General features: G+C 47.3%; 1 protein-coding gene across 5 annotated transcripts in view; it reads right to left on the bottom strand.

The window, feature by feature from the left end:
- Window positions 1–12,383, bottom strand: part of DIXDC1 (DIX domain containing 1) — a 74,296-nt gene that overhangs the window by 24,120 nt on the left and 37,793 nt on the right. For 4 of the 5 annotated variants that reach the window (XM_059930436.1, XM_059930437.1, XM_059930438.1 and 1 more), the window contains 5 exons: window positions 11,877–12,108; window positions 10,878–10,985; window positions 5,370–5,482; window positions 3,812–3,960; window positions 1,048–1,137 (listed from right to left, as the gene is read on the bottom strand). In XM_059930436.1, the coding sequence (XP_059786419.1) occupies window positions 1,048–1,137; window positions 3,812–3,960; window positions 5,370–5,482; window positions 10,878–10,985; window positions 11,877–12,108 (692 nt within the window). Of the gene's footprint in view, window positions 1–1,047; window positions 1,138–3,811; window positions 3,961–5,369; window positions 5,483–8,118; window positions 8,582–10,877; window positions 10,986–11,876; window positions 12,109–12,383 lie in introns of those variants that run through there. The other variant, XM_059930439.1, reaches the window with a different exon arrangement.

The raw sequence follows: 12,383 nt of genomic DNA, 5'->3' as shown, positions 1-12,383 counted from the left end.
CATTGAAATTGAGATGCTTATGGGGCGTATAGTGGAGATAATCAACAGGCAGGTGCATGTTACATTTATAAATGTAGAACTCCATGGAGAGAGCTAGGCTAGAAATAAATATTTGAGAGGCAACATATGAGACAGGTGGAAAGCAAGTGAAGCCATGGCAGCAGGTATTACCCAGGTGAATGGACAAGACAGAAGAGGGCCCAGAGTGGAACCCTGAGGAGCAGCAACATTTAAGGCACAGGCAGAAAAAGAGAAGCTTCAAAGGGGATGTGAACTAAGAATGCCACCTGCCAAATCAATAAATAAAGACAGCCATCAAGCCACCGCAGGACAATGGCCCGGGCGGTGAGCCCTGAGGGAACTCAGGGTGGAAACAAAGAATGCCCGCATCTAGCAGTCAACTGCTGCAGCCACCTCTGAGGAGACTCAGGATGAGAAAGCACAGGATCCTGGCCCCAGATAGCTGAGGTGCACATCAGAGGAACGACTTCAGTGAGCCCAGACTCTTGCATCTTCCCATACATAGAAAAGCGCTAAATTCCTTGAAATACCTGGTTTTCTTTTATTAAGAGTAATCTTTTGATGTTCTGACTACCTGTTTTTGTTGCAAAAACTCCTATATATCCTGGCTTCCCCCCTTCCTTTTCGGAGCAGTCTCTCAGAGTTATCTGAGATGCTGTGTCCTGGGCTTAAGTTCTCTGTTTTGTCCTTAAGTCCTCACCGAATAAAACATAAGCCTTGACTTTTAGGTTGTGCATTTTTTATCAGTCGACAGGGACATGAATGTAGACTCCACGAGGAGAGGGTCTGAGGTCTGATCTGTCCTTCAAGTGTCTCTGGCTCTTTGAAACAGTGTCTGGGACATAGCACACAATAAATATTTGTGGGAGAAAGGAAGAGTAGTCAAACATATATGAGGAAAACCAGAATAGTTGAAGTCAGGGAAGAGAGCATTTTAAGAGGGCACAGATGAGTGTCCAATGCCACAAATAAATCAAACACTCAAACCAGATTATTCAGTGTCCAGTCACAAAAGAAGGAGCTCACCAATTGTTCCTCGGGATTGACTCCTGGTTCACAGAGGGCCAAGGACCTCTCCTGTTCATCTTCGGGTAAGGATCCATTGAGCAGTAAGGCCTGGACAACCACAAAGGCAGAAAGAAACTTAACTCCCATTAGATGATGGAGTCTAGAGTTGGCCTTGGTAAGCTCATCCCAAAATGAAACTACAACTGGGCTTCCTCTAGAAATCTCCCTGGTAACTGTGGACCCATAGATACTTCCAACTGCTCATCTTGAATCTGTCTGGAGTGCTTTTGTCCGGCAGGTGCTCCAGGCCTCTTTCACCTCTCTGGATACACCTGAATCCTCTGCTCCAAGGCTCCTTGGCCCCAGAAAAAAATTCTGAAAATAAACTTTCCTTTCAGAAGTGACATTTCAAACCAGAGCTGTTCAAGCTGAATTTTACCAGCTGGAAACTGAACTAAAAACAGTGTAGAATTGTCCTGGCATAGAAAAGTTTATTATAAGGAATTATTTGGAATACACTTAGAGCTTGGACTTGGGTTTGTTTGATTCTTGTTTGGTTTAATAATTCTTCATTTTTGCTCCCTAGGGCAACCTGGATAGAACAAGAAGGAAAGCGTATTTGCGGAAGGTGTCCCTATTTATTTCAAGGCCTCACACCAGGCTTTGTTTTCATTAGAATATTGGCGGTGGGGTGGTGGGTGATGAAGATTTACCCCTGAGGCTAAGGAAGCTCAAACCTCAGGGTGCCTTCCCAGTCCTGCCCCTCCCAGCGTCCTATAGCTAACATTGTAGTCATAATCTGTAATCTTAATTCTTAAAGAAGGCCCCCCAAATGGTATACTTTAGGACCCACAAAACTTGGATCTACTCCTGCAGGTAGGTACAAGACCTACGGGCTCAGTGAAAGATTTAAAAATCTAGCACCATTTTGTATCCCGATTTTTTCTCAATCCAATCCAAAGAGAAGAGATACAGAGGTTAAATCTTGTTTCAATAAATATAACATAAATTACATCATAAATGTTGGTATATAAAATCATTTTAAGATCCACCCACTACCAAGTCTACCAAGTACTAATTAATAATACAATTTTAGCAAGTGAATGAATTTGGTTATCCCATGGAGTTGTGGCAGGGACCTGGGGAGAACGACACTACAGAAATACGGACTCTAAGGGCAAAGTGTTCACCGGGCTCTAATAACATACACTAACAAGTCAGAAATCCTGGACTTGGCTCAGCATGCAACTTGTTCATCACTGAAAGAGTTAAGAAGCCCAGTGGATGCTGTGAGCCCCATTGTATTCTGTAATGGAACTGAATTCTCATTGTGATCCTGTGGCTGTGAATTAAAACTCCTCTGTTTGCAGGGAATATTAGGATGCTGACTTTCTGCCCGTTGATTCTCTTCTTTTTCTGTCTAATCCGCTATGGGATTTCTCTCAGACTGAAAAATGCAAACCAAACTGAAAACCAAATTGATGGATATCTATGTTCATACAATGAAATTATCCTGGGAAAAACCTGGTTGAGTACAATCCCAAAATTCTCCATGCTTTAATCCTTCCTATTAAAGGACAGCACAAAAAAACCATTCCATTAACTAAACCATTCCTTATTGGAGGGATAGAGAAGGGAACCAGAAGGCAGACATTTAAAAACACAGAGCAAATGAGGGAAGAGCCACAACCTCCTTGGGAATGTTTAGGCAGTAAACGTTCCTCCAACCCCTCTCGGTTCCTGAGGCATACATTATGCAAATTGTTTTACCACTGCACGAATCTCCCTTTTTCTTTAGGAACGCTTTGTGTCCCCACCCTGTTGCTGGCTGGCTGGGAGTACGCCCTCCACCGCCTGCGGGCTGCCAGAGCCACTCACATAATGTGGGCTTTGTTTACGTGTCCATAAATATTTGACAATTCAGAAGCAGTGCAGTTCCCAGCACAAACAGAAAGGAATATTCCTAGGCAATTTCAGGGTCATCAGAACACTATAAGGGCTCCCCCAAACAGGGACAGACACACAAAGACGGAGGATTGAGGGGGGTCATTCAGGGTAGGAACTAAGTCAAGTGGGTCACTTGGCCTCTGGGGGAGATTTGCTGGCACTGAAGGTATTGGAAAAACTGAAGGGCTTTGTTGCTCTTCTACCTGATCATTATGCCTTGGCGTCCACTTACAAATGCACTAAGAGTGAGCTAAATCCCTTAGCTAGACCAGGCAGAGACCTGCAGCATTACTGGCATTTACAGCCTTCCTGATGGTGAATTCCTAGGAGAAAATCCTGACTCTTCACAATGCCATTCTTTGGTGAAAGCTGCCATTGCAGGTCTGCGGCTGCAGACAGGGGAGAAACCCACCCACAAAGCAGAGAGCCAGAGTAGATGTTCGGTAACGGTGGATATGGCTCCCATGCTTGCAGAACTCCTAACAGCTATGCTGTCAACAAGAGTCCCTGAGGCCCATTTAAGGCCCATACCCCCTTGTAAGGGATTTTCTGCTCTTCGTGCACTACTCCCTCTATGTAAACTCCCCAATTCTGACCTCATACATAACTGAGTCAGTTTACTTTCAACTGATCCTAGTGACTTAAAAATAATAAACAATTGGTGCAGGAATTCCCTGGTGGTCCAGTGGTTAGGATTCAGCGCTTTCACTGCCGTGGCCGGGGTTCAATTCCTGGTCGGGGAACTAAGATCCCACAAGCCGTGTAGCATAGCCAAGAAAAAAAAAAAAAGAAAAAAATTGGTGCACCAAAGACAAACTATGAGGGAAAGAGCTACCTGTAATCCTGATATCATTTTCTTGGCTTCCTCCATTTCTTTTTCCAAATGTTCTTGTTGTTCCAACAGCTGTTCTTCCCATGAAGCCTCCAGATAGGGCCGGGGGCTGCCTTGTCTCCAGTCCCGGGATAATGGAGAGTCTGTCTCCTCTACAAGAGGAAAGGAGGGAGTACAGTTCATGTTGAAGGAAACTGAGTTGCAGGCAGAAAGCAGTCACAGTCTTGTGTGTTCACAGGGCCAGGTCACCTGCCTGCTGAACCTGCTCTCACTGCACGGACTGGACTCTCCACCAGGTGGGGTTGTGAGACAGAAAGAACTGGCCATTGACTGACTCCAGGCTCACGGAGTGACGCTTACTCGGTTGGGGAGATCCATCCTCTTTCGAACCTTAAGGAAGCAATAAGACTCCCTGGGAATCTTGGTATGGGACAGATTTTACTCTTAATTCTCTAGAACTGGCATTCCTAGAGCTTGATCCTGCCAGCTACAAAGGGAGAAGCTGTCAGAGGCAATGAAAACAAAATTCCTGTTGGTTGCTCTGGAGCTTCAGAGGGAAGACCTCAACTCAAATTCCTTTAACCATTCTGCTATGACTGAACCCCTTTCACATATAACATTGTGTGAGTCACAAAGGAAACAAACCATACTTGTACAAAGTGTTTCATCTCTCTCTCTCTCTCTCTCTCTCTCTCTCTGGTTTTATTTCCCTATCTTTACAGTCTCTTTGCTCTGATTTCGTTCATAAGAATGAATATGATAAGTATAATCCCTCTGGGTTGTTGTGTGACTAAATGAGGTAACCTATGTGCAGGGCCCGTGGTAGCTGGTTCAGAGCAAGCACTCTGTAAAGGCCTCCCTCTCCCTCCCCAGGGTGCCAGGAATTTCTGACTCAGGAACAAGACTGACTTTTTAGTACTAATGCCAGGGCTAGATGGGAAATGGAATAAGGAAGAATTTAATTCCAGTTTTCCTTCAGAGGGCTTCAGTTTCATTATATCCCTTACAAGCAAATAAAACTCTAAGTCTTGTGCTTTGCTTCTTCCATGCTCTCCTCTGTGTTTAATATAAGAAAAAGATTGACCGAGACAGAGGAAGAAGTCTACACAAAGGGAACTCTGTGGTCCTTTCTGTAGCCTTTATACCAAACATGATGCAGACCTGCTCTGTGCTGTATGTTCTCACAGACGCCTCACCTGCTACTATATATTCCTGGCCCCAATTTAAGTTAAAGAAGCACTGAAATTATTTGCATAACACAGAAATAATAAAAACTGTTAACTTGAGTAGGCTTCTGCCTGTTTCAAAGTCATCTCCTAACTCATAGGCAGCCGGCTAATGAACAGCCTGTCTACACTGCTGCAGGATATTTGACAGCTAGGACATCAGAAGTGACAATCTATGAGAGGATACAACATTCACTGCCTACAAAGCATTAGAGCTCTCTAGAGTGGACCCTGCATGCACAGAATGTGGAGGGAGAAGGCCAAGGAGACAGTCAGGACTCCCACACTCTTGAAGCTGTTCCTTGAGCCAACGCAGGCAGGCTGAGAAATAGTACCTGTTTTGTTCTCTATTCCTTCAGAGGGAATAATCACGAAATCTGCCTTCTCCTCTGACTGGGTTATAATGGAGTCACTCTTTGCACTGTGGATAGGACTGGGGGAAGTCAGGCTGTGACGGAAAGAAAAGAAAGAGAAACAATTATTGCGAACCGTTGTTTAGAAGCCAGCTTTCCTAATTTATCCCAGAAACGTATTCTTATTCATCTAACTCCTACTGCCTGACACGGTGCCTGGCCCACAGCAAGAACAAATGTTTGTTGAATGAACGATGAGATGGTTAAATGAATGAAATGAATATTGAATGAATGAATGACCCAGTCCCAGGAAGTCTTTTCCACAACAAGGCTGCTTTTAAGCCTAACTCACTGAGAAGAGATTTACCAGAAGGATGGATAATCTAGCATTTTAAAGAACTCTAAGTCTTGTTTGGTTTGGCTTTTTGTTTTTGTTTTTTACTTAACCACCACCTCCTCCACCATCATCCCTGGGCCCAAGTTCAGGGGCTGATGTAGTATGTATTTTAGCAGCTTTGGGAGCTGGAAGGAAAATCTATTTCCAATATGCTGATCTTTCACTGACACATGCAATAACAGCAGAGTAATAATGGCAGATCAGCTCTGGGCTGATCCCAAAGTAGGGGACGGTGTGGAGGGTGCCTCAGAGGGGAGAAACTGCTGGAGTGTGGACAGTGCCAGGCTGGGTAAAGGAGCAGTGACATATCAACAAAGCTAGGACATGATACAGAAAAGGATAATATGTCAAAAGGGGAAAAGACCTGCTAGGGGATGGTAAAGGTTTACTTGATTTACTGCCATCAAGGAGTTATTCATATCTCTGCCACACTGTTTTCAAACTGTCATCAGAAACCTTGCAACAATTCTTAAATTCTAGTATAACTACTAGCCTTGGAAGGAACTGTTTGCATTTTTAGGGAAGCAGAATTTTAAATCTCCAGAAGCAAATCTACAGGACACGATGGGAATGTTGCTGATGCTTCCATCTGAAGAGCCATCTTTCTTTGCACCACACCTTGAGAACATCAGCACTGAAACAGTCTCAGGGGTTGTGGGGTCTGCACACCCAGCCCCCTCTCAGGAATTCTTTCCAAATCCATCACCCAGACAACAGTGAAAGTGTCTTGGATTCATTGACCCACTTAATGTGCCCCTGAAGTCTCCCAGGCTAATCCTCCCAGCCACGATCAGGAGTTAACATTTCATCTGCCTAGAAACCACTAAAAACAAGAGCCAAGCACAGTGGAGTTAGCAAGAGATTTCAAAAATCTCTGAAGCAGCCTGAGGACTAGTGTCTCAACCTCCTCGTTGTCCAGAGTTTTGGGCTTTGGTGGGAATGACCTCAACCAGGAACACACCCTCATCCTTATTAGAACCACAGAAAAAATTTTAGTTTTTTGCTTCTTCAAATTAAAAAAAAGTTGGTTAACCATATCTATAGATCTACAACCCAAACAGGCAAGATGGGTGGAGAGAGGCAAGAAGTGGTATTTAGAAAAGGTAATTGCTTTATAGAACTCTCTTATCCATCTTTCACCACTTAGGCAATCTGACTTCCAGGCCAACATGCATTAGCTGCTGGAAAAGCATTAGTCTAAGGGTACTATGTCATTCATAAGAACAGATTTATGACTGTTCAGGCCTCAGCATCCGCCTTCTTATAGAAATGGGGATCCAAGTGCAGAAAGAGGTCTGCACCAGCTGTTCCTCTTTGAGAAATGATAAGACAACACTTTCTCAGCTGACAAGGTGTTATGGCTGACATGTTCCCTTGCCTGCATTTAGCTGGACCACTAAGTGTGGGTATGTGTGAGACGAAGGGGGTGGGGGGGGTGGGAGGGGTGGTGTGAACCTAGGATGCAGGCGGAAAAATGCTTTCCTAAAAGCAGAGACGCATGCTCAGCTCCACCGGTTCCCTCCCAAGTGAGCTGTCTCCCATATAAGGGCAGAAAGAGGCGGATATCTGCATATCCAGCCCCACTGGGGGAGTGGCAGAGCAGCCAAAGGAAAACAACATTTCTCTTTCTTGAATTGGGGCTGCCAGTGTGTGAGGCCACAGAGAGGTAGAACCATGAAACTAACTGGCCAAGTCAAAAGGTAAAGGATCTGAGGAAGAAAAATCCGAGGCACATGTCAGAGCAGGCATCTTGCCGCCTCCCCAAGAAGAACCTCACGGATGAGGATGGTACACTAAATCCTCCGCCTCAAGTCAGACAAAAGTATTTTAATGCTAATTAATTATATGATTTAGGCTCTCCCTGATTAGCTTTAAAACACTATTTTATAAAACAAGTAATTTCCTACTTGCCATCATAATCCTGTCAAGTCAGGGAACAAGTGATTACAAACTGGGTCTGACTGATACATTATTAATTCCCACAGGTCTAACATCTCTCCAATCTTATCAATCTCCCAGAAGAGCTACCTTCAAATTAGAGTCAAATCAATTTTTTTAAAAAAACGGGTACTAGGCAATATGAGTTCTGTTCCGTCCTGAAGTGCCTCCTTCAGTAGAGACCAGACAGGGTCAAGGGCCACTCCTTCCCCTATGCTGGTTGCAGCTTCCTAAACCCACTGTATTTTACAGTGACAATCCCAGGCCAGCAGCCTGTTCTCCCCAGTAGGGCGCCCCCACCGATCCCCGCCTGTCTCTGGCCAACAGCATCCTCCAGTCCTGGCCCTGCTGCCACCCACGCCTCCCACCTCCAAAGCCAAAGTGGCTTCACCTCACCATTTGACTTGCGTCCCTCCCATGGTCCCCCTCGTGGCTCCGGCTTCAGCAAGTCGGCTTCCCGGGGTGAAGTGGGAGGCTGAAAGTCACAGCGCTCCCCAATTCGGGCATGCCTCCCCGCGCTGAGGCCCGAAGAACGACTCCACGGGCAGGCCGACTACCAGAGCCGCTCGCCCCGGTCCCGAGAGGGAGGAGGGAGGACAGAGGAGCAGGCGTCGCGGCCCCAGGGACGGGGATGCTCCCGGCTCTGAGGCGCGCTGTCCCGGCAGCTCAGACACTGCAGCGGCCCGGCCTCGGCGGAAGCCGCCTCCCCTCGCAGGCTGCGGGTCTCCGGCAGCGGCATCGTGGTCTCCGCGGCCGCGCGGCTCCGGACGTGCCCCCGGGCGCAGGCATTTCAACCCATCTCCGACCCACCGGAGAAAGGCTGCCCGCAGATCCGGCTGCGCGGTCGAGTCCCGGGCGGGCGGCGGGCGGCGATCCCAGCTCCGCACCGCCTCCCCGGTCCCACCCTCCCGACGCCCTCCCCCGCTTCCCAGGCTGTCACTTGCGGCCAGGCAGCGCCGGGCTCGGACCCAGGCTGGCGCTCGGCCGGCCGACTGAGCTCCCGGCAGAGCGGGGCGGGGCTGCGGGGCCCAGCGGGAGCCCCTGGCGAGGCACCGGAGAGGCCGCCGGTCGGCAGAGGGAGGGGTCTGTGGTCCCGGTCTGGAGAAGCCCAGAACTGATAGCGGTGCCTTCTCCGCTCTGAACCCTGCCTTCGTGGGCACGGAGGTCGGGGTGGGTCTAACCCGGCTCCTCGTGGGAGGGGGCTCCCCCGGAAACCCGCCGAACGCCTGTCTCCCCGCACCGTCCCCTCGAGCGTTTCACGTGTTCTTTTTTCCCAACTAAGGATCGTTTTGCTTGGATATGGTGAGAGGCTGGCCCGAGGTCTACAGGTCTACGAAGCAACAGGCGGGCAGTCGGGCAGGGCTTTGCCAGGATGTCTCTCAAGGAGCAGGGGGAGGGGATTGGACATAAGGGCCTATCTTTCCTATCTTCTGAACCACTCCCCGTTCTGAATCACATACCAGGGATCTCCTGGCCTTCATGGATCACTTAGACATTAGGTGGACTCCCCGTGAGTGGGGGCTGGCGGAGGGGGGGGGAGTGGGGCAGAATGTGCCAGAGCCTTCTGGGTCCCAGCGTGCTGACTGAGCATCCCAAAGAGGTGAGAGCTTGGCTCAGAAGAAAACGACCAAATCAGGAAGGAGAGAAAGAGGAAAGCAAACTATTCTCTGACCCCTCGCCTAGAAAACTGTCACTGTCGGCCCACTGAAGCCTGATTTCCAATGGCCCCTAATTCACACGGTCTCATACCCCTGCTCCCAGTCTGAGTTCTGCCAGACAGCAGCAAAGCAGGTGCTCTCAGGAAAAAATCCAGACTCTTTTTTTCTCTCTCTAACTCTGGCAAGCACTATCAGGCACAGAAAAGTAAAAGGCCTGAAGCCATGCAGGAAGCAACAGATCTCATTGTACAATGAAATCTCCTTTGATTCTGCACCAAGTGATAGTCCAAGCAGCAAGCAAGGAAGAAATGGTTTAGATCCTCAATAAAAGCACATCTATTGCTTAATGGGTACAAGGTTTCCTTTTGGGGTGATGAAAATCTCTTTGGACTGGATAGAAGTGACGGTTGCACAATATTAATGAAGGTACTACATACCACTGAATTGTACACTTTAAGATGATTAATGGTTAATTTAATGTCATGTGAATTTTAAAAATAAAAAACCACAACTGTTAAATGTGAAAATTAAAGTCGAGCAAAGTTACCAGTATATTAAAATGATGGAGAGAATTCCATGTGACCTCAGCAAATTAGAAAATGGTCCATCAAACTGAGATGGAATTTTATTAGGAAAATAAATAGAAGGAAGAAAACAAACACATAAAATACATACATATTAGACAAAGAACAATTAGGCTGAACTAGAACAGACTAACCCTGGGTTGAGGTAAGAGAGAAAAGGTTATAAGAGCATAAATTAAATATGATTCAGCAATGAAATGAAGTTAGTAAATAAGCTAACATGATCTGGGGATGTGTTTATAGGAGCATGATTTACATGAGCCAGGAAAGTAATCTTTTTCTGCCACTATACTTGGCATTGATCAGGCTTTTATTAGAGCACTGTGTCCTGTTCTGGTCTCTGCATTTGGCTCTAAGAGATATAGACAACATTTTTCAGCTAGAGTCACACACATTGTTAGCCCACTCAAATGTGTACTAATCAGCCACAATTCCCAGCCCTGTAAATGAAAGCTGGGAACATTCTAAAGGCTCTAAGACAACTCTGCTCATTTTCTCTTGTTATGAACTTTATACAGCCTTCTCAGGCCATAACTTAAGAGTCAGACTCAGGCACAAAGACAGTGCAATGGAACTGGCTCTCATAAACACTGGCAGCTGATATGCAAATATCAGAACCATCGGGCTGGGCCCTAGCAGGTCCCAGTCACGCCCCCATGTGGACACAGCGAAGCAGTGGCACTGGTATGTAGGAAATTCACAAGCATCCCAGCCTACCCCTCCTGTCAGCACAAAACCACAGACAGTGCTGAGGGCTACCCCTTTAACGCCAAACATAGACTGAGGGAAAGAGGAAGGGCTTCAGTGCCTTATTGCCTGTTGCATTACTACCTGACGCTGACAACCCTAAGCATCCCCACAATTCAGCTCGTAGGGAGGACTGTAGTGGTGAAGAATCTGAGGCCACAGTTACCTGGAGCAGCTGGATTCGGACGGGGACCTTTGCTGCCCTTCATACTGCTGCACCAGGGCTCGCACGCTCCAGCATGGGTTCTCAATCTCCTCATCCACGCTGCTGTTCCTAAAGGCAGAGGGCACCAGCAAAGGAGAAGGTGTCAGTCCTTCAGGTCAACCCCACAAGTACTGATAGACACCACTTTGGGAGCACTATGGGAAAAAAGATGAATAAGGCAAAGCCCCTGCCTTAAGGACGCTTGAAACCTAGTAAGAAAGGCAGATACAAAAAACCAGTAGTTTCACCAATCTCTGCAACACCTCAGAGTCGTGTTCCCTCTCAGCAGACGCACAACCCACAAAGCGTTTCCTGCCATGACTCTCTAGGACAGCCCGCCCTTTAGGATACACTCCAGGGGGAGACTCAGGGATGAATCGGGATGTTGCTCCCACATATATCTCCCAGTGCAGAAAACACACTGTGCCAAAGGCACATATTTAAAACTCTGGGGACTTCCCTGGTGGTCCAGTGGTTAAGAATCCACCTTCCAATGCAGGGGACACGGGTTCCATCCCTGGTCAGGGAACTAAGATCACACATGACGCGAGGCAACTAAGTCCATGCACTCTAGAGCCTGCACGCCACAACTAGAGAGAAGCCTGCGGGGCTGCAACCAAGAGTCTGTGCGCCGCAACTAAAAGATCCCGCATGCCGCAACTAAGACCAGATGCAGCCAAATAAATAAATAAATGAATATTTTAAAGAATAAAATAAAATTCTGCGCACCAAAGCAAACAATTACATATACGATTCCTTTACTTTCTACTAAAGGCAAAATAAACATCTCTAAAAGAAACGGCCTTTTTTCTCTTTTGGAGCGCCCTCTCCAACCTCCACTCCATGTTCTTTTCTGCAATGTGGGCTGTTTAGGTGATATTTCCATTTACTGCACTATATCATTTAAGGGAAGAAATATCAGAGTGGGCTGAGTTCCCATCCCCAGATTTCCATCCTTACCTCTGTCTGTATCGAAAGACATCCCGCCCTGACCGTGACATGTCGTGACACACATCGGCTAGGGCGGCAGCTGCTCCCTGGGCCACAGCAGTGGCACAGTGTGGCTGGTGACTCTGCAGAGGGGCTCTGGCGTCCTGCCCTTGGCTCACTGTCCTGCTGGAGCCCGGTTTGAAATGAGCTGCCAAGGCCAGGACCAGCCTCATGATAGACTTCAGGTTGCCTTCCACGATATCTGAGGATCGGAACAGACCGAGAGGTCCTAAGAGAGAGGCAGACAGCTGAGGACTCATTCAGTGACTACGTATTTGCTAGTGAGCAGGTAAGCAAGGCAATCAAGCTCTCTGTGTTCAACAGGGAGACAGAGTACTCGAAAGCAATTACAATAAAGTACAATAACGTATGAGAGGAGAAGTACAGGATTCTTTGGGAGCTTAGCGTAGAAGCATCTTGTCTAGTCTAGAGGGCTCAGGGAAGGATTCCCAGAGGAAGTGAGTTCTAAACTGAGAC

Source organism: Balaenoptera ricei, chromosome 8 (genome assembly GCF_028023285.1).
Source record: "Balaenoptera ricei isolate mBalRic1 chromosome 8, mBalRic1.hap2, whole genome shotgun sequence".
Classification (NCBI taxonomy): domain Eukaryota; kingdom Metazoa; phylum Chordata; class Mammalia; order Artiodactyla; family Balaenopteridae; genus Balaenoptera; species Balaenoptera ricei.
This window is presented reverse-complemented; position numbering and strand designations above follow the sequence as displayed.